The sequence below is a fragment of the Rhinichthys klamathensis genome, unplaced genomic scaffold, assembly GCF_029890125.1.
Source record: "Rhinichthys klamathensis goyatoka isolate OS25496 unplaced genomic scaffold, OSU_Roscu_1.1 h1tg000566l_1, whole genome shotgun sequence".
NCBI lineage: Eukaryota > Metazoa > Chordata > Actinopteri > Cypriniformes > Leuciscidae > Rhinichthys > Rhinichthys klamathensis.
The window spans coordinates 1,318,572-1,341,379 of NW_026607032.1; the positions used below are offsets into that span (position 1 = coordinate 1,318,572).

Here is a 22,808-nt window from a genome sequence, read left to right on the forward strand (position 1 = left end):
TAATGCATATCGAAATGAGAAATCACAATGCCTTAGGAAGTTGTTTTGCTGCCCGACACTCAATGGACATTTATTGACTGATGTACTTCAACAGCTACGTCAGCAGGTAGAGCATGTGGTATCATGATAACTAGCTTCACATCTCGAGTACTCATACTGGTGTAGTTGCACTAGGCAGACCAGCAGTGAATGAAGCCAGCACATGATGACCAGTTCAGATTTACAGTCATTTAATTGATGACAAATGTAGCTTACAAACGGGAAAGACACGTACCATTTTCAAGAATATACAAGGACACAAATCATATCACACAATCATCTTGTGCAATCTGTCATCTTTGGGGCAGGAACGAATTGTTCGGCAAAGGAAGAATACAAAGAGTCAACCCTAATTCTTATTTACTACCTGTATTTTAAAAAATTGTTGCAGAGATGATGTTGGTACAGCTGTTGACCCAGCCACTGTAGAGTTTAAGGAACAGTGAAAGAAGTTATAACAAATGCAACATTTGACTGTTTATTGTGGTGTTGGGATCAGCAATGACCTTTCACTTCTTCCTTTTTTTGCGCTTACATCAATACAGAAATCACAGAATACATAGATGTACAAATATAAAGCACAGTCTCACTCCTAGGGAAAATGTGAGCAGTCAGTCAGTCGGCCAGTCAGGGAAACGAGTCTGGACTCTTCCAGTTCATTCTTGGAAAAAATAAAATGTTTACCACGTCCTTGATGTTTCAGAGAGGATATCTGAACATAACTTGTAAATGAGAGCACCCTTAGATGTTTTTTTTTTTTTTATAAAAATCCCTTTCCAAGGGAAGAAACTGATATGCAACTGGTCAGGGGGTCTCTTAATACTGTATGTTCAACGGAATAAGAAATAATTCCAATTGTTTGTAACAGACAGATGGCATTCAGCATTAAGCTAAAAAAAAAAAAACACTGAAAAATTAGGGTGAATAAAAGCAAATCTTTCCATTTCTTGAAAAAAAGCAAAGAAAAAGGAAGATACTTTCCCTTGTTTCAGGATTAAATCTAGTTTTTACTGTATATTTCAATGAAAAATGTACACCTAAATCTTTTAAGTCCTAGTTTGAGTAGTTTATTATAATTATTACTTAAATTTCTTCCTGTACAATGAAATACAACTTCAAGACAACAACATCTGCTTTAAAAATACAGAGGGTTTTCTTTTCTTTTTTCATTTTTTTAATTCACCAAAATTGAAACATATGCCCTCCCTCCCGACCCAAACCACGCCCAACTAAAACTGGACTTTTATTCAATATATATTTCTGTATGTGCATGTGTGTCCGTGTGTGCAAGTGTATACAAGTGTGTTTTGTTCTCTATGTCATTTACTCACAACACTGTAAACATACAGAGACTATTATACATGTGCTTGCACTGATTCATTGAATTTGGTTGACATGACTAGAACACCACAAAAGTAGTAATGATTTGGGGTGAATGAGAACACAATGGAGAATCAAGATTGAGGGGTTCTGGAGAGCCTCGGGTGGTCCGTTAAAGTCTCCTCTTCTTATCGTCAGGCTGATGTTCCGGTCGGGTGGACGTCAGCGGTCTTGGTGAAGAAGTTGCCACAGAGTGCGAAAGTGGGAGACTAAGAGCGGCAGCAGTGCAGGTGAAGGGACAGAATTAGTACTCTTTCCATCATCTGAGAAGAACAGGTTCCTCATCAAGGAACTAAGCTGACTTTGGAGAGGGTGGACCATGGACCAACACAAGAGGGAAGCCGGTGGGCTCTTTACACAAGCAATTGTAGAGGAGGACTGAGTCTATGAAATCCTCATTAGTCCTATGCTCGTTAAGTCCTTCCCCATTTGAAGTCAGTGCGAGTCTGTGCTCGTGCCTCTCATGGTCAGGAGGCCGGAGGATACTCCACTCCCTCAGGCGGTGGGGAAACCAAAAACACTAGCGCAAATGGAAACAAAAGTAAAACAAAACAAAAAGAATCCCGGCCTTTTTGTTCACAAATAGACACGTCTGAGGTCCCCTGGTGATGTGATGGTGTTGCATTGTGGGCAGAGTTTCTTGTTTCCCTATAAGAAGAGAAAGACAGACAAGAAAAAAAAAAAAAAAGAAAAAAAAAAAGAGTGAGAAGGTGGTCATTTCCATTTGAAAAATGCAAACTGCTATGCTATCAAAGGCACTTTTTGTGTACAAGCATTTTTCTCTTAGTCTACACTATTGTTCATAAAGTTTTGGGTCTGTGTAGATACACTGATTTGATGCTCAAGTACAAGGGCAGTTTGTACTGTAGAGTACTTTAATAGTGTATGTATGTGGACGTAAAATTTGTTTTTGGGCCTTATACGGGCAGCCCACCCTGTTCGACAAGCATGCGCCTTTCCCACTACCACTCTGATGTTCAGCCAGTACACATAAAGCCTGCACCATAAAAGCAGGAAAGCAGCAGGGAGGTAGAGGAGGAGGAAGGTGAGCTGTGTGGTCTGCTGTCTGCACCACACACATGCTGAACAGGACCGACTGAACATCACAGGATCTGCTCCTAAAGTCAGCAAACTATATACTTACTCAGCTTCATAAAATACCACAACACTTGATGGAGACCTAAACAGCAAGGCATGAGAGATATAAAATCCTCACGTTTGTCGTGTGCCGCCTCTGGAAACAAACCCAACTGTCTGGTGAAGTTCAGACAGTGACGTTACTGTGAGGAATCTTGCAACCATTGGTGATCATGTCCTCGTGTAACCTTCTCGCACATGTGCCACTGACAGCATATTTCTCCTCCTCATACACATCCCACTAACATAGGAACTGACACATTTAGGGGGGTTTTAACATAGATGAAAGTGACTTTTTGCCCTAGATAAGCAAACTGAGGAATCTGAGCATTAACCTTGCAGTGTGCCTTCACATCTAACTGTAAAGAGGATTTGTGGCTCCATATGAATCGGTTCATGTCTAGGGCACCAGAACCCGGTCCGTTGATCCTGACTGCACAGAATGAAAGAAATCCAGCAACACTACCCAGCTTGTTATGCTGTAACAATGGGCTCTACCATTACATGGCAAATGTGCAAATTATCAGAAGAGTTTCAAATTCAACATCATGGTCTGACTATGCGAGTGGTTTATATTGATGTGGCCGGCGTGAAATTGAAGTTAGATTCTCCTTCTGACTCCCTACATAGACTGAGTCATGTTCATTTACTCTTTTTTTTTTTTTTTTAAAGTGAGAAGTAAAACCTGAAGCAGTGTAGCAGAAAAAACTCCAGTGTGCTTCCCTCCATACCAACGATCTCCCAGACAAAAAGGGGACCTGAGATTTGGTTTCTTTGTTCTGGGAAGCGGGAGTTTACCTAGTTTTAATGAGCGTGGGCAGGTCACGGTCTAAACGTGGGCTCCTCGCATCAGTGGCGGGTGGCTGCTGCGCTCCATTAGATTCATAAAACAAGGCTGACGCTAACCAAATTACACACATTTACTTTGATCAAGACGCAAGGAGCCCCGCCGTGCTACTTTTATTGCTGTCTTTAGGCAACAATTTTAATGCCTGCATCACTAACAATCCGCTGTGGCAGCACGGGCTGGTGCGCACACACACGTCTCTGTTCCTTCTTGCCAGCGAGCCGTGCACAGAGGGCCTTGTGATAAGCGGAGATGGAAGGAGCTGATTTAATATATAGCATATTGGAAAACGGCTGAGGCTGGGAAACATTTCCTTATTAATTGTTTCCGTGTGGTGACAGAATGTGTTAGCGGCTAATGAGAGTGGGCTCCCAGAGGAAGACCGGCTAAAACAGCTTAGAGAGAAGAGGAAGAGCCAGTGAGTATAAGTGTTGGGATTACAATCGGACAAGTAGAGGCAATCGCAATTCTGAAGATAAGAGGCAAATAGAACACCAACACCGACTTAAAGGATTTAAAAACCTGGAGCGCTACGTGAGGAATCTCACAGGTCTGGTCGAGATGAACTCTTCAACCAACACTATAGCCAACTACCACAGCATTATCAAAATAAACTACTCCATTAACCACATTAACCACGAGTGACTCGCTGCATGAGAAGGTTTGGGCACTCTGTGGTGCGTAGAACTGAAATTTAATATGTACCTGAACTACCCGCATTTTATAATTTACACCAGCCACAACTGCACTACCCCTATTCTCTTTTACACTTCAGTGTGAAAAATGTACATAGACATGACTTCAAGTAATCCAAGGAAGAGCTTGTGATGGGTGTCATGTGATATAAGTTTCTTAATCCAGGGGTTTTCATATATGATGAACCCGATGTGAGGGACCCCCTTCCAAAAATATAAAGCTACATATATTCATGTACACAAACTCTTTATAATGTGTGAGAAAAATAAGCATGATTCAGTGTGTATTTCTTTAAAGACAATATCAAATCACTTAGTTATTGGCATATCTTCTTTTTACAGATTATTAGAGCAACAGTGGTAAAAAAAAAAAAAAAAAAAAAAAAAAAAATATAAACAATTTATAATGATTTTACTTATTTTCATGGAACCACTTACAAAAATTTAAAGAAAGCTTTATATATTAATTTATAAAACCCATTCATACTGTGTGAGAAAACATTGTACTTACTATAAATATATATTTACTTTATCAAGATGCAAGGAGTCCCACCATGCTACTTTTATTGTTGCGATTTATAAACCTAATTTTTCATTTAATGGACCTACTGATGAGCAAATGTGTCATTCTTACCAGAGTCCTTAGCCAGCATTCTTCACAGTGCACATGCCAACACTGGATGGAGGTGAGTGGCATTGTATAGGAGTCCTGAGGTAAAGACAAGCAGAGAGAGAAACAAGACAAAAAAGACAAATAATTAATTTAACTAGGTCAAATGAACATAATTCACATCTACAGCCACCCACATATACAACAACGGACATCACTAGACAGCACCAGCACAGCAAAGAGCAGCCAACGGAGGCAGGCAGGTGGGCAGTGAGGGAGCATGTGGGGCAGTGCAGGGGTCAGGCGGGGTTAGGCCAATGGGAGCACAGAGAGCCTTACCCTCCGGAGTGGGAGCAGCTTCTTAATCCCACTGCTGTCCGCAGTGGCAGTGCTGCAGCCCGTTACGTAGCCTCTGTACAAACAGTACACGCCGAGCTGCAGGGCCTCTGCGCTCCCGTGCCTCTTGGCCGCCTGATTCTTGCCGTCAGCCCCTGTTTGGGGTGGCTTTCGCTGCAGGGATATTCAAGAGCGGTACTGAGAAAAAGAATGTGGCCGCCACGGCAGGAACAGACACACACATCAGACCAACGGGTGTAGCTATCAACAGAAGCTCTCGCGCAACACTGAGCAAGGATAAAAGGGATGGTTGGGAGTTCTGTTGTATTTTTGCACGAGTATTCAGTTTGGATATCATGCTAGGTAGGTGGCAACTGTCTAAAACAGATGTTAACAGTTAATTTACTGAGAATTCATTTATTGGGCTGCTCTATTTCCAATAACCAGCAGGTGGCAGTAAACCACCACTGGGAAAAGCTCAAATCCACAGACTGCACAGGAGGCAGAAGCAAACAGAAAAATGTCTAGAATCTTTTTAATTAAATAATCAAAACATTTACAAGCATCTTTATTTAGGAAAATGTTCTCTACAAGGCCATAAGTGATCAATCTGTATATCTGGGTGACTTTCAGGATGTTTTATTTATTTTATTTTATTTTAATGAAACTGAAAAGTCAGGATGGATCTAATCAACCTCCAGACATACAGAGGCATGTCTGATTAGTCAGAAGCAACTATATAAATAAAGCTGAAAAAGGTTTAGCATAGATATCCAACAGGATGGCCACTACTGCTAGAGGAACTCCTGCAACAGAACCTAATTGTATGGGTTAATTTTCCAGGCCATGCTAGATTGAAGCTGAAGGAGGCAAACCATCACAAAGCTTCAGCCAGCTGGGTGCATGATTGCGGGTGTTAGGTTATATCACCATGGCATGTTATTAGGATGCGGTTATAACCAAACACAACCACATGGACACGCACAATATTGGCAAGCGAGAGTTCTCACCATGCATATGAGACACTTGTATCGGTCTCCTCTGAGGATTTGCTTCTCCAGTTCTCGTATGCGGGCCTTTAGTGCCTCCAGTGTGGTCGCTGTAGAGTCCTCTGTGATCCTGAAGGTTAAAAAAACAAAAACAAAAACAAAAACAAATGAAAGTTGAGGTTCAATTAGAGCACTACAAACCAGTTTGGCCTATACATAAAACTGAAAACTGTGGAATGCTAATTACATTTAAAAAGTTGTGCAGTCATGCAAATTTGCAATTTAAATTTGCAAAGCTGCCACACAGCTTCAGTTAAGACAAACCTGAGTGCCAACTCCTAAAAACACTAATGCGAAATTAAAAACAGACGTTCCAACTGGAAACAGTGTATTCATCACCGTTACAGAAGGACCATGATGTCAAAATGAAATAATATGTTTTTACTTTATTGTACTACTATTTCAGTTTCAGATCTCATTAAACAGGGAACTGGGCGTCTTCTGAGGTCACACTCGCACCGGTTCCTCCAACTTCTCACCACTCAGGCCTTCACTAAACATCCCTCAGACAAATGCTTCTCAGCTGCTGAATGTATATTTAACACTGTCCACAGCATATGAACTTGCAATAACTAAATCAATATGGCAACCATTGATTGTGCAGCAAGGCGCTTGGCGAGATGTTTATGGTGATCCGCTCATTTTCCAGCCAGATGGAGCACTGATCTACAGTATTGATTTAACGTTGCGCCAGCGTTCTCCTAGGCACAATCCCCCCCGATTAGTGCCTGCCGTTCCACTGCCTTTTCCAATAGCTTCATTTATTACATGCCTGTGTGACTCCACAATGAGTACACGCTCAGGACACACACACACACTGGGACATGGGCCTCTCGGTAATCAGGGAGTATTAGAAAGTAAATCAAGGAAGGGCCATTAAAAACTGAAGACCATTTATGGACTCAGTATCTCCTATAAGGCCAACCTTTAGGAAGAACAATGACAGTGTAACTGAAGAAACATGGGCACCTTGAGAAGTAAAGCTTAAAGGGGACCTATTTTACAAAATTCACTTTAATATTGGTTTTGAACTTGTCTGCAGTGTGTACAAAAATCCATCCACTCCATTTGTTATTTTCCCCATAAATCTAAAACTGTCTCAAAATGAGCCTTTCAGAAATTGTACTGTCACATTGTACAGTTCATTCACATCTTCTCGGTTCTCGCGCATGCGTCGCGGCTCTCTCGTGAACTCACATCAGAGGCCCACATGGAAGAAAATGAATAGTTGAATAAAGTCATTATTTTGTTTTTTTGCACACAAAAAATATTCTCGTTGCTTGATAGACTTAAGGTTGAGCCGCTGTAGTCACTTGGACTAACGATGTCTTTACTAACTTCTTGGGCCGGCAGATACAATTACCAAGCAGCCTATGAAGGAGTGAGACAGCTCTCAGATTTCATCAAAAATATCTTAATTTGTGTTCCGAAGATGAATGAAAGTCTTACGGGGTTGGAACAACATGAGGGTGTTTCATTTTTGGGTGAACGAACCCTTTAAAACGCATAGAGATGTTTTGTTTGTTTTTGGCACAGTATCCTAGGCACAAGCTGTAATTGCACATAACTATTCTGGATAGGGAGCGGGAAGCAGCACAGAATGTTTTTGCTCCCACTCAAAATTGGGCATTTACAACATGGTATAATAAATAATCTGAGGGGTATTGCAAATTCACAGACACATTCTGGGGACACCTGAGACTTATATTACATCTTGAAAAAGAGGCATAATAGGTCCCCTTTAAATTCAGCCAGCCAGGAATCAAACAGATCCCATTTATTTTAAAGCCGAGATGATGGAAGTAGCGACAGATTTTTTTTTTTAATCAACATTGTGACATGTTTCTGAATAAAGCAGAATATCACAAAACAAAAAAATGTGGAGCGGGGACTTGGTTAAATTCATCAGTTGTTGATTGGATGGGGGCAAAAGTTGCAGTCACTTGCAAGATAGGGGCAGGGTTTAGGCAGACTAAATGACTGGAAAAGTCCAGCATGTCCAGTTATGGCATTTTGATTAAGAATTACGAGTTCAAAACAAATGTTACAAATTATGACATGCTTGGATGCATATCACAATAAGATCAATAACATGCATTTAGAAAATAGTTGAAGTTGAATAGGGTGAATTTTTATTTTTATTTCATTAAGGAAGATGTTAACAAAACTCTGAAGTCCAGGCATCTTCTCAAGGTCACCTTAAACCTCATCTAGGTCTCTCTCAAAAAAGGCACCAACAAGACAACGACCTTGAATAAGGAGAGCGAGCTGTCCGGACGGTCAATTCCCCGCAGCCTACAATCCGCACAGGGACTATAAAGTTTAAAATCTCTTCTTATTAGTGGCCAGCTTGTAAAAAAGCATTTAGTCTTGATTAGCGTGCATGCTTATAAAGCAGACAGGAGAGTAGGTGTACCATGCTCTATGCCTGCTGTTTTTCTTTAACAGCTTCATAAATCGCTGTGGTTCACTTGCCCGTATGCCGTCACCAGCCCAACAAAAAAAATACAACTTTTACCCCAAGTAATGCCCAACCAGCTGCAGCATGAATATTCATTGTGTGGTGCTTTATAGAAAACCACATTCTAAAAGTTATTTAATTCCCTTTGGTAATAAAAGAAGGTTTTACTCTGTCTTTATATGGATGGAGAGATCGTTTGGGGGAGAGAGCCGGGCTGTGTTTTAATACGAAAGCAGGTGTAAAACCTGGAGAGGGGTGGCTGGGTGAGTTCAGAACAGAAAATCATCAAGGTCCTATTGAGTGTGTTGGGGAAAGTTTTAAAGACATTAAACACAGGCCTCGTCTCTGCTCTGCAGCAGTGTGCTGGCTGAATAATGCCAATGACGTCACCTAGGGAAGGAATAATGTCTTTTCAATTATGAATTTAAGTTACTAAGGAAACCACAATGAGGACTGACATCCAAACTAATAATGCCGCTTACCTACAGCTGTGGTCTATAATGGTTCACCCATTATATTAAAAATCAATGTGGATGTTAAAGCCAATGATGGACAAGTCTAATACTTTATACAGGCATCACTCTCTGTAAAGGTATATTTTTAATTTGTAAAGCAACAAATGCACAAGTTTAAACAGGAAGCCTCTGCTGCTATCTCACACTGCCATTATGGCCCGGCACTGAGTGTGAGGCTATTTTTCATTTCATTATCCTGCCCCGTAACCATCTGTCTCTATCAGAGCTGAGCCTAACTGTAGAAGGCGGTCTAATATATAGGTCTACATGGCCTGACATGAGAACACATGAGTTACAAGTACAGACAGATACAGAGAGATCTTTAAAAAGTCACTTGGCTGACAATCAATCAGATAGTAAGGGTCAGTGTATACATTAAATCAAGAGGCTGATTGAGCATAACAGCTTCTGATAAAAAAAAAAACTTAAATATACTAAACTTGTAGAAAATGTTAAATATTATGACAATTACTTTTACAAATACTCACAAATACACACATATATATAAATTGTTGTTTTAGTGTTTCTTAAAACTAAAATGTGTTTCTTGTTTGGAGATATTGCTGATACTACAGTACAAATGTGGCTAATGGGAAAAGGGATTGAAGAACAAAATAACCAAGTCATCACTAATGAATTTGTAAAAAATTTGATTATTGTGGAGGTACACAGAAATCTGCTCCATTGCTTCAAGTTGAGCATGAAATGTGGCTGCGATCATACGGGTGGCATAGGAGCCCTCATTTATCATGTGAGGAATGAGCGGAGACAAGAGGCGACCCCTGTACCCAGAGATCATTACCCATCTGGGCACAGGAGAGCTCGGAGAATTCATCAGCCCCCTCTGCCTTACAAATACACATACGCATGTATACAATTTACACAACTCACGACACAGAAACAAGCTCACCCTCTTACTCCAACACACAAACCATCCACAATGAATCACTGTAACTAAAGGGGACAAGTCTCATTTTCATTGCAGATTGAAATGCATGTGTTTTACAAACAGTGGGGTTTGAGATTGTTTTCAGGCTGGAAGTGGAATGAAATGATTCAGCTCCTTATGTGGCCTCTTTAAAGCTCACTCACATTAAGACCCCTCACTTCAGGAAATTGGAAATGAAACAATGGCACAGCCATTCCCGTAAGTTTGCATGCTTTATCTATTTGGCGCACACCATGAAGAAAAAGCTTTTTTTTTATGCTTTACCAATATATCAAGTATAACTAGGGGTGTGCGATAACACGGTTTTTGATCGTGGACGATTAAAATGTCTCCACAATCTGCTTTTGAAGAAATACCGTAGTATCGTGCATTCTATCAGTTGCGGTTCTGGCGCCTTCATCTCAACATACTGTACAACGCGACGTACATTCACATCACATGTTAACGCAGAGGTAGAGTTACACTCAATGACACTGCAATTCACAAAAGTTCATTATTTGCATGTGCTTTAAAGTCTTGCTGGTTAAACATGTCATTCACGACACGTGCTGATGCGCTGTTCTAACATGCGCTTTTCTGAGCGCGTACACCCGAAGCTCACAGACACTAAAGGCCTGTCTATTAACAGCGCCTGGATACTGGACTAAGTTATCTTTCGAGTCTTATTGCGCTAATACTGTCAAATACACACAAGGTTTACATAAACAAAGTTGGTTATGTCTAAAGTGAAAGCAAACAGAGAAAATCTGCTTGTCAAATGCGTTTATATTAGACGCGTCGCGTGCTGCCCTTAAAGAGACAGTATCCTAATAGTAAATATGCTGCCGCTTGTCCCTAAAGAGATAGTTCACCCAAAAATAAAAATTCTGTCATTATTCACTCTCTAATGTTGTTCCAAACCTGTATTAATAGCTGGGTTTCAGTCACGTGATTATGATGACACGGGAAGGTGGGGCGATTTCAGATGGAGGGCAGGAAGTAAACATGGAGAATACGTCTATGGAGGAAACCGTTGCGGAGAGTCCGTATTGAGTAATTTACCTTGATCATTTAATGTCCCATTCCCACTGATCCCCTGAACGACAACCTAATGCTATATAAACACAGACACAAAAAAACACGTTGGCTAGCTAACATACCGTCGCTGCAGAGACACGGCATTAACAGACTCTGCTCCTCCCAAATCGCAGACGTAACGTTACGTTAAAAATCCACTTTTTACGGCGTTGTTCTGTGAGCTTTTTACATTTCTCACCTTTATGAATGACAATCTTTGGTACTCTATAAAAACCCTTTCCCTTTTCTCGATTAGAATGATTGGAGCCACCGTAAACTACACAAAACATTGATGGCAGATCCTCAGCTATTTCACTTCCTGCCCTCCATCTGAATTTTCGCGCTCTCACGATGCTGCAGCGTGACGTCACGTGAAACCAACCTATTTCTTTCTTGTGCTGAACACAAAAGAAGATATTTTGAAGAGTGTGGCTAACCAAACAGTTGCTGGTCCCCATTGATTTCCATAGTAGGAAATAGACTATGGAAGTCACTGGGGTACATTTTATTTATTTAACCCTTATTTAACCAGGGAAGTCCATTGAGAACAAGTCTCTTTTACGAAGGAGCCCTGGCCAAGAAGGCCGCAATAAAAGTTTCACATAAAATACAAAAATATAATAAATACAATAAACATACAAGACATCAACTGTTTGGTTAGCCACATTCTTCCAAATAACTTATTTTCAACAGAAGAAAGACATTTATTTGGGTTTAAAACAACTTGAGAGAGTAAATGATGACAATTTAAATTTTTGGGAGAACTATACCTTTAATGTAACCTGGATGCCAGCCCGAACCCCGCCCACAACATTTTTTGGTCGGGAAGTTCGGTCTGGACTCGCTCCATTGAGGAGTAATTATGATCAGTCAAAAAATGTTCGGGCCAATCAAATTGCCAGGGCGGGCTTTATACGATGATGGACAGATGATCTGTAAGGACATAATCATCACGTTATCAAAGAGCGCTCAACTGGTTTCCCTCAGAGATGACTGCCGCTGGAGAACTGAGATGTGTAGATTCCGCTATCGCGTCTGTTGTAAAAGAAATTGACAGCGCATTCATTTTAATAGACGAACAGAGAACTGCAATCAAGGCATTTGTCGATCGGAAAGATGTGTTTGCCGTCCTTCCTACGGGATTCGGCAAAAGTTTAATTTATCAGCTGGCTCCGATGGTCACTAAGAAGATGGGACGCAATGAAAACCCTGTGGTCGTTGTGGTTTCTCCTTTGGGCGCACTCATAGAGGACCAAGTAAAAGAAGCAACACTCGTTATTTTACTTTTTCCAGCGTGCGTGCATTTGAGTTCTGTAGTTGACAACTGTGCTATGCAAAGTAGTTGACTTACTGCGTTGCTCTCATTGGTTGTAGGTCTATCCAATTGAGTGCAGAGTTTTTTTTTCCTGGTTCGGTTAAGACACGCCTCATAATCAAAGCCCTATGGATAGGGTTGGGTATCGTTTGGGTTTTATCCGATTCCAGTACCTACTCGGTATTTTTTAAACGGTTCCGGTGCTTAAACGGTTCTTAAATCGGTACTTAAGAAAATGAAACCACACACACTTTATCAAAAAATAATACCCTTTAATTTACAGGGCCAAACTGGACACAATATTAACTTAAATCTTTAAACAATATAAATACAAGTAACATATGGTAATAATAAAACCAATATAAAATAAAAATTCATATTTACATAATATCAAATGAAACAATATTGTATCAAACAATGTAATAATACTGGAGATTAATAGAGATTACTAGCAGGCAGAGCTGCCAACTCTCACGCATTGACCGTGAGACTCACGCAAATGACCCTTTTCACACAGAAAAATCGCGGACAAAGAGGACACGGACAGACAAGACAGAGAAGGTTACTTTTGATATGGAACAAATCCACAGCTGTCAGATTCTGTCAATATTTTTACGAGATTCACACAATAAATAACGTTTTGGCTCTTTGAAATGTGACAGATCGCTGTAGCGCGTCAGTTCAAGCGGCACGTGATACAGCAGCCTACAAATCCACTGCTTCTTAGCTACGCAGCGTTGAGTGAACCTATGAAAGAGAACATCTCTGGTTACTGGTGTAACCTATGTTCTCTCAATAGGGAACGAGACGCTGCCGACCAGCTTCCTTTTTCGGCAGAGAAATCTGAGGAGCAGATGGCGCGCGCGCGCCAACATAGTATGACGACGTAAGTGCGTCGATGCGGCGCCCGCGCCATCAGCCAATGAATTGGCTTGATTCTATATGGGATTCAGACTATCGGCACACCCAGAGGGCGTTCTGACACGTAATTTTACACGTGAAATGCAGCCAAACCTTGTGAGAAAGAGCGCGCTTGCGAGACAGAAGAGACTGTGCTCCAAACTGTGTAGCACACGCACGGCGGAGAGAGAGAGAGAGCGAGAGACCTTGTGTGTGTGCGTGTGTGCCTAATGAAGTTAGGCACCGAAATTTTCGTTCTTATTCGGTCTGGTTACTACCGTTTACGTCGGAACCGGTTCCCTATTGGCACCGAGTTTCGGTACCCAACCCTACCTATGGAGCAGTATCAGACTCACATTCTGACTAGAATATGAGTATGACGAAGTCAGGCTACCTTTAATGTTAATAAAACAACAAAACACAAAGAGGAAATCCCTCACTGCTCTTGACTGAGAACTTTAATAAATGCTTTAATAAGAATCAATGTATAATTTATACAGTGAAGTCTATGTTGTTTTATTTTTGTATTTGTTCATTTAGCCTAATTACTTTCTTCAATGCTACTGTTAAATACACCTACTGTAGTTGAAAAAATAGAGCACTGTTTATTTCATTTGTATATTAAGTTGTGTATCTTTGTTCTTAATTTTTAATAACAAAGAAAATAATGGCAAAGATTTTTATTTTCGCCACTTTGGCCTAAATGTCTGCCATTCTTTTTTTTTTTTTTATATTTTGTTACCTATAAAGCTTTTTTAAAATAGGGACATTAGTTTGGCTGTAATGCTCAGCCACTTGCAAAATAGTAAGACCAACATAAAAAAGAATCGTGATAAAATCGTGATTTTCCTGAAAAAAATCGTGATATGAGATTTTTGCCATATCGCCCAGCCCTAAGTATAACCTCAAAAGCTACAACAACTGCTATTTGTTTCAGCCAGGAAAGAGTTAATACACCTCCCTCCCCCTTCTCATGACCCCTCAGTATTTGATTAATGACATCATCATTGAGATTTATCTCCCTGGCCCCTTTCATAAGACAATATCACGTAACATCCTGTGATACCTTATCAAATCAGCAGAAGGAGAAAGGAGAGGTGCTCTTCGGAAGAGAGGGCTCTACTGTCGCGGAGAGATGGATAGATTCAGATGGAGGGCCGAGAAGGACGGGCACAGACTGGGAAAAATATTGCGGGCGATATTAAATAAACGAGTGTGTGTCACGTCTGGAGCTAAGAGCTAAGCTAATAAAACGGGTGGCGGGTGGGTTGCGCTCATTGCTCGCTCTTTTCTATGACATCAAACAGCTGCGGTGATTCATACCCCGGCCGGCTAAAACACTTAATGCTTCCCGATACAATGCTATGGCTAGTCTAAACGGCTGCCTAGTGCTCTGCGCTATACGCAGAGGGAGGGCAAAACAGAAAAAGTCTCAACGGAGGAAAGCAATGAATCAATCTAAGCTGTCACGCTCCTGCAACTCCACTTACGAATCCCGTTCTGTCCATTTTCATCCTCCTACTCACACACCCACGCTCGGACAGAGACACACAGTGTTCATAACATCATTCACTAACATTCATTTCCACACACTCAGTCAAACCTATCAAGCAACAGTGTGCAAAGTCACGCCTTAAACTGCAGGTCGTGGAAAACGTGGTTAACAAACGATTTCAATTGCAGACAGAGCTGACATCAAGCTTGTACTACAGATGAAGTCATTCGTAGATGCACACTTGACTAGAGTTGGGTGAGAGGAACGTGCTCACGATGTGCTGACGAGAAAAATCAATTGTGTCGGGTCTGCTGCGCTTATTCACCAGTTATCCGCCCCTGATATTTAATATGGGGACCAGTGATGGCCGCCCGCACAAGATTGATTCAGCTACACTAGAAGTCTCTCCCTAGAGAAGAGGGCTCAGAGGAGAAAACAGACAGATAGAGAAGACAATGAATGGTCTTTTGGGGGGGGGGGGCTTTAAGAAATGTTTAGGATTTTTTTTATAAACAAACAAATAAAGAGTGTGAAAAAGTAAAAATAAATCAAATCTCATAAAAAGACATTATACAAGCAAAATAAAAATAGAATTAAATACAGAAACTAAACTAAACGGTATGATAGAAAATGAATATCTTTGTATAAATCAAAGTAACAAATAGTACTGAAATAAAATCTAAATTATTACATACAAATCTAAAATAGTCTGCTAAAAGTGTCAACCACACAAACAAACAAAAAAAATCTATATTAATTTATCAAAATTAAAGCTGCAGTCCGTAGCTTTTCCTCTTTGTCGCCATCTCTCTGTTCGAAATCTGTAACTGCAGTGATTCGCGGAATTATCATCTTTACGTGGGTTGTAAATCGGCATGAAACAGCGCGGATGAACACAGTGTTTTGAGGCGAGTGGTGCTGTCAGTCACCGCGCTGTGTGGATACTGTCATACAGAATCACAGATTCACTTTTTGAAAGTTTGACCAACATAAGAATTTTCATAAGAAAATGTCTTCTGAACAAGTAAGTAACATCCATTTTTGTTCTGACCAACTAAGGGGGAAAAAGCATTCGACATGATAAGCTTCGTTAGATTTAATCAACGCGATTTACAGCAACCGTGCAAATTATAGCCTACTTTGTTCTCAAATTGTTCATGTTAACAACATCAGCATTGCGTGACTAATGTTAAATTTAATGTGTTTTATGGTTAGCAGCTACCTGCGTAGTTCAGAATTCATATTCTCCATAATAGCAAAACGAGAAAGGCACAACAAAGGAAACTCCATAACTGTGTGAATTAAGAAAACGTACTGTTACACGATTGAACTATTGAAATGTCTTAACTTACTTGTTCAGCAGAAAAAAGCCGTCTCTTCTTCCGTTTTGAACCCCTTCAAAACACGGAGTTCACGCACTTTTCAAAAGCCCCGCCGATGTTTAAATCCTTGTGTTCGCATGAGACGGTTTCTTTCTCTTTCTCTAGCCACCTTAAATCCGAAGTACGAAGTCTTTTGGGTTTTAAAACTGCTGAATCTCCAGTTGACACTGATGATTGTTGTTTGGATCTTTCTGGATGCCATAAGTTTAATTATGTAAAGTGCTGCGAGAAAAGCCTATACATCTAAACATCTCGTCACGCGCAGTATAGCCGGCTAGCCGAAACTCCTTTATGTGTACGGGTGTGACGTAATGACGCAAAGACATGCTCGAATTTCCCGCGGAAACCCACCAGTACCACTGGAATTAAAATTATTATTACAAGCTAACTGTTTTGAATCTAGCTATGGCAATAGGGGTGGGGGAAAAAATCGATTCTTAGATGCATCGCGATGCGGACGTGGACGATTCTGAATCGATTCGCAAATGTCAAAAATCGATTTAAAAAAAAAATATATATATATATATATTTATAATAACGTAATATATTGACGGAACTCTGAAGCGCGGAAGTGCAGTGCCCGGACCGTCTGTGTTGTGCACATAACAGAGACGCGATGACTGAGCGTGATATCCAAACACCCTCCTCGTTAAAAGCTAAAGTGTGGAAATATTTTGGCTTCTGTGAAGTTGAAGGGGGGAAAGGAGCTGGACAAGAGCCACACTATTTTTAAGCTTTGTGGAATAAAACTAAAATATTTCGGAAAACACGACAAATATGAGAAGCCATATGACACGTTTCATATGGCCACCAAAGCACATTTTTGTCCCGCCAAAGCCTTTTTTGATCGGTGAGTGATGTAGAAAAAAATTACTGCTGCGCTTGACAGCCGCGAGCAGAGAGAGAGAGAGAGAGAGAGAGAGAGAGCCCCGGCCGCGCGCGCGCGCACTCTCACGTCTTCAAACAACACGAGCGCTGTCTTGGTCTCTCTCTCCCTCGCGCATATCAAAATCAATTGACACGATAGTAAAAGGTCGGACGGAAGACCGCAGTTTCACGTCGAGCATTTGGAGATTTTTAGAGATTAGAGACTCTAGGCCTACACTCAAAGAACAACATATCACTAAATTATAAAGGCCTGTCTAGTTAGTGTGTTGCATTTTGTCACTGTGTTCTACAGTACAGTATATAAGCTGAAGCTACAGTAAGCTGTTCAAAAATGTTCATTTTGTCTTCTTAATGATTAAATTGGACAATTTTCTTCTAGAAAGACAAGGTGTTCAGGTGGAGAAAAAACTTTTTCTTTACCTTGACATGTTTCGACTGCAACCTGCAGTCTTCCTCCACCTGAACAACACCTTGTCTTTCTAGAAGAAAATTGTCCAATTTCTACAGTATGTTGGTTCTGATCTACTTCCTAAAGGAAATAAGCCTCTCATTTATTTGTTATTGTTTAGTTCAACTTGATGAGTCACAACACAATGTGATGTATTCATGTTCTACAGAACATAAGCTACATACACGACACAGAAAGTGCTTTGAGTTGTTGTTACTCAATAAAAGAGTTAAGTAATTCAGCAGCTGACTTTTTTTTACTGCAATCACTTTGTAGTGTATTTTCATTTACTGTTGTGAAATGGAAAATCAATCACTAACCGAGAATCGTTAATAATCGAAAATCGACTGTAATCGAATCGGGACTTCAATAATCGTAATCGAATCGAATCGGGAAATCAGACAGATTAACCACCCCTATATGCCAAGCAGATAGTTTTGACCACTGGCAGAATACGTTTTTTTTATATAATTATTTTGGATTATTTTTAACTTAAAAAAGCTACGGACTGCAGCTTTAATCAAAAGTTACACATTTACTATGTTTTATAGGGGTAATTTCAATTTTGCTTTGTTAAACCTATGGTACACATACCCCGGGTTGAAAATCATGAGCACTTTTGTTAAATTCAACAATACAAATTTAAAACTGGCAATGCCCTGGACAATCCTGCATAGTGGGATTAAACAAGGATAGAGACAAGACACAGGTCATGTGGACTGACAGCTGTGCTATTGGGTAGGCAGAGTGTGGCTAGTGCGTTGACCCTAAACCGGCTCTAGACAGCAGGGGGAGATCGAGACAGGAGAGAGGACAGACGCACCACCACCGTGGCAATAAGCTCCTCTTCTACGAGGAGCTGCACTCTGACCCCAATTACCCATTCAGGGGGACTGGGCCCCCGCGTACAAGAGGGAGGAGAGTTTAGCGGGAGCAGTTGTCTGGGAATATGGATGAAGACGCAGAAATGCGGGAATTACAGGCGCCAGCCTTTCACCCACTCAGGTTATTCCAATGTCTCTTTATCTAGGCAGCCTGCTAAAATTCCTCCATCTTCACTTTCAGTGGAGTGTAGGGATTCATCTAGCTTTCTCTGCGTTCTTCTGTTGTTTGATTGTTCACTTAATTTAAGAATATGACATTTGAACTTGACACATTTAATAAGTTTAGGGGGAAAAAAATCCCTCCATAAAGGTAAAAACTTCCTTTCACTTCTTGCAATAAGAGATACATATTGCACAATTCTTACAGCGTAAATCTGTAGTATGGAAATGGCTAAAGGGATATTAGCATTCGCGACGAGTCAGGGCCAGACAAGGCTCAGCTGCCTGGGATCAATACTGTGGACCACTCCCTGTGATCAAGCATGCTCCAGAGAGATGAGCACACTAAATGCATCATTTATGATCTTGCAGTCCCTACACAAACTAATCTCACCCCAATACACCAGCAAACACACTGCCACTGCGGACAGGTGTGTGTTTGTACTCACTTCTCTATCTCACTGTTTTTACAGGTCCTTGGTGTGGAGGACGAAGATGAAGAACTGGGCTCCTGTTTGCTGCTCTCACCATTACTGGTCGACGGCATTTCTGCAAAAAATAGAGACAAACAGAGCATAAATTTGAATAAGGGCCAACAAAGGCTAAATTTAATTCTATATCAATCCAACTCGAATATATAGACAAAAAAGGTTCCTATACATCTTTTTTAGTTGAGATTTTTTAAATAAAAATAATTTATAGAGACTGAACTTAAACAGCAATTTCCAGTGGATTAAATATTTTAGAGCACAACTAGAAAAATGCCTATTCTTACCGTTTTTAAAAAAATGTTTTTGAAAGCAGTTTCTTATGCTCACCAATCTGATATATATATATGCACACACACACTGTATATATAAGAGACACTTTAAGATCATATTAATTTCCTTGACTTTTCCAGACCTGAAAATGCCAATTTTCTAATTGTGACCCGATCTGGCGAAATGAGTCGGAAGTCGCAACGTTCTATTTTTAAGATATGGGCCGATTATGTGGAAAAACAATGAAATAATAGATTTTTTTTTTGTTGCTAATTTCAAAGAACAGACATTCAAAAATAATCTCCCAAAGTTTCGTAGTCCAGATAATTGAGTAAAGGTATTTAAATTACTATTAAAGTGTACAAAGTTTTACTAAATTCGCTGAAAATGAACATTGCTTTTCTCAACTCCTCTCGTCACCTCTGAGCATTTCCCGGGTATCCCCTGAAACGTCACTATCTCTGCACTTTAATGGTGTTACACGTTGTATAGAACCAATCAAAAAGCTTAGAAATCTACACAAATGCTGATCATTTGTCGATGGGAAGCCGTTTCGACTGACCGGCACGCGATTGGTCCAGCCACCCTCCTGTCAAGACTCGCAGCAAGCGCTCTGTGTAATAAACAAGCTAGCAGATCTCCTCAGAAAGATTAAATATGATTAATTTGAGAAATGTCGCTGTCAAAAGCGAGCAAAGTTGCCAAAGCGTCATCAAGCCCCCTGGCCATTGCACACTGAGTCCGCGTTTTTTTCGTATGCGTTTTTTCGTATTGATTCGGTGGCTCTGAATTGTCAAAACACCATTCAAACTGCTTGCTACGGATGCGAAAAACTTACGATTGTTTTTATATAACGGAAGTTTCGTAGTGTGCACGCGTGATTGACAAATGTGAATGAGTGTAGCTATTTATCTGCAAGCAGAATCCATTACAATGTGTTTGATTAATCCAATATTTAACTGTTGGTATCTCCGTTATGAATTTGTTACGCTGTTATTGTCAACTAGCCTACACTAAGATATGATTGCATAGACTAGCATTATTTGATCTCTGTTTCCTTGTCTCTCTGCCTCTCACTTTCTCTCTCTCTCTCACACACACACACACACACACACACACACACACACACACACACACACACCCTCTCTCTCAAGCAAAAATGTAGCACCTCTGTTCAATCTTTCTGATTTTAGTACATTTTTGTAAAAGGTAGGGCTACTGTTAAATTATTTATACAAATAAAAACTTTTAAAATAATTTGAGCTTCAGCCTGGTTTAATAGCATTATATATGAATGTCTTTGGTCAAATTAAGCTGTAAAATAAATAGTTTATCCCTTTAAATGTAATGGATTTTGAAAGATATCAACAAAAAACGGGCAAAAAACTTTAAAAGCGATTTTCTCAGGTTTTCAATTGGAAAAAGAGGGCAGACGACCATAATTCAAATGTGTATATCTTTACAACCATTCAAGGTATGACTTTGACTAGGATATCAATTGAAAGCTTATGGTCTCCTCTTTCCATTAATACCAAAATCTCAATTTTTTAAATTTGTGTCACTGTGACTCATTTTGCTGGATCAGGTCACAATTGTCTGATATCTCCAGGCTTTCCAATTGTGGAGAAAAAGATAAGTACACCATACAAAAAGGCCAACTCACCATCACTGGCCCATTTGGAGAACTCAGATGTTATTCTATTGGACGGCACGCCACCACTTAGAGAAAAAGAAATTGATTGTAAGGGCCAGGCATATAGTTATTATTTATCATTTTAAAGTCTGTGATGAAATCATCTCAGTGAAGGCCAGCTTACTTCAAAACGGCTCCACGCAGTGCCTCACGTTCTTTGGCCTCTCCCTGGTCCTCTCCAGAGCAAGGAATGATGTCTGCCTCAGTGTACCTGAAACCTTGAATTAAGGAACAACTGCATCTAATTTCAGTTACTGTTTCTGTGCACACTACACCACCACTGAAGAGCAAGACGTCTCCTGGTGAATGAACAAGGATACTGGGCTTTGCCGTACTCCAGTGTGTCATCTCCATCTACATCCAGGTCTGCATCGCTGTCATGGCTCTCCTTCGTGCTACACATGGCAAAGCCTGTTCCTAAAAGAGGGAGGAGAGGAATAATAGTATTCAGTAAATGGAATTTAGGTTTAAATTCTATCATATTCATTATGTTACAATACATCTCCTGTCACTAGCAACCATCTCTATCTGTAACTGACCCAATCCAGGACAGTTTTGTTATGCCAGAAAAACACCAATTAAGAAGGCCTGTTCTAGCTATTAGCAGGAGCAGATTACAGCAGACAACCCAGGAACCTGGTGCTTTGGGCCCAGATGGAGGCATCAGAGACAGCCTGAATGGGAGTTGTGTCAGGTGCCTGTCAGGGTGTGGGTCCTGAGCACTGGGGCGTGCAGTCTGAGTGGCACTTCTATAAATCCAGTGATGAGCACACAGACAAACTCCTGCTGCCGGCTGACTGGGTCCTTCAGTTCTGGTTAGGGACAGTTTGGATCGGCAGCAGCCTGAAGGGTGGGAGCAGCCCACAGAGACCCAGAGTCTGATTGAGCCGAGAAAGGCTGGAGCGGGCCAGGCTCCTCAGCGGCGGATGGAAGGATGTCAGGGCACCGCTGGAGAACAGGGTGTCACGGATGAGGAGCTAAGGTAGGAAATGGAAGTGGTGAACGGTGCTTCCTCTCATTCCGCAAAGTGCTACGACACATGATGACTACTGCACAGTGTGGAGTGGCTAACTACAACCTTCAGGGAGAGTGTAAGACACTGACGAAGAAGAGGAGGAATGAAAGTGGATGTGGTGGTCGTGATCTGTCTCTCCTCCTCTCCGTAAAGGGATCTAAAAGAGGCAGAGTAGGGATAAAATGGATCACAAATGTTTGCCCTTTTTACAATGTGCCGATGGTTTTTAGTGATCAAATAAAAGGGACCTTTTAAGTTTTATTTGGTCCCTGTGACTGCAGAGGTATATGCGAACAATAGCTGAGCTACATAAATCCAAGCTGGTTGCACATAGAATTAGGGTTCTGATTGTACGTTACCAAGGACAGTTGAACATTACTGTACATGTAACGTACATGTACATTACTGTCAACAACCGAGAACCGGTTCTTCTTCAGAACCGGTGCCCAGTGAATCGATTCCCTGGAACCGTTAGCATGCCTGCTTAACAATTCCGCTTATCGGTTCCACTCGTTGCAAATGCGTCATGACGTCACACACGCGCTGCATTGTTTTGGTTCAGAACGCAGCAAATCGCATCGAGGCAGAAGCACTCTAAAGTTTGGTTAAATTTCACGCGAAAAGACGACAATACGGTCACTTGCAACACTTGTAAAATTTCCATTTCGTCAAAGGGGGGGGGGGAACTACCTCCAATATGCAGAAACATTTGGCCACACAGCATGCAATACATTTGCAGGACTGTCACGTGTTTGATACACTAACACTACTTAGCGACACAAGTTAAGTCAAGC

General features: G+C 40.8%; 1 protein-coding gene across 8 annotated transcripts in view; it reads right to left on the bottom strand.

The window, feature by feature from the left end:
* Positions 1-213: 213 nt before the first annotated feature.
* The window catches only part of rnf220a (ring finger protein 220a), a 135,006-nt gene continuing 112,411 nt past the window's right edge, over positions 214-22,808 (bottom strand). For 4 of the 8 annotated variants that reach the window (XM_056239491.1, XM_056239489.1, XM_056239488.1 and 1 more), the window contains 8 exons: positions 21,320-21,416; positions 21,124-21,210; positions 20,970-21,025; positions 18,995-19,094; positions 6,055-6,163; positions 5,048-5,218; positions 4,733-4,807; positions 214-2,067 (listed from right to left, as the gene is read on the bottom strand). In XM_056239491.1, the coding sequence (XP_056095466.1) occupies positions 1,996-2,067; positions 4,733-4,807; positions 5,048-5,218; positions 6,055-6,163; positions 18,995-19,094; positions 20,970-21,025; positions 21,124-21,210; positions 21,320-21,416 (767 nt within the window). In that variant the 3' untranslated portion in view covers positions 214-1,995. The remainder of the gene's footprint in view (positions 2,068-4,732; positions 4,808-5,047; positions 5,219-6,054; positions 6,164-18,994; positions 19,095-20,969; positions 21,026-21,123; positions 21,211-21,319; positions 21,417-22,808) is intronic. The other 4 variants (XM_056239493.1, XM_056239492.1, XM_056239490.1 and 1 more) reach the window with 1 other exon arrangement.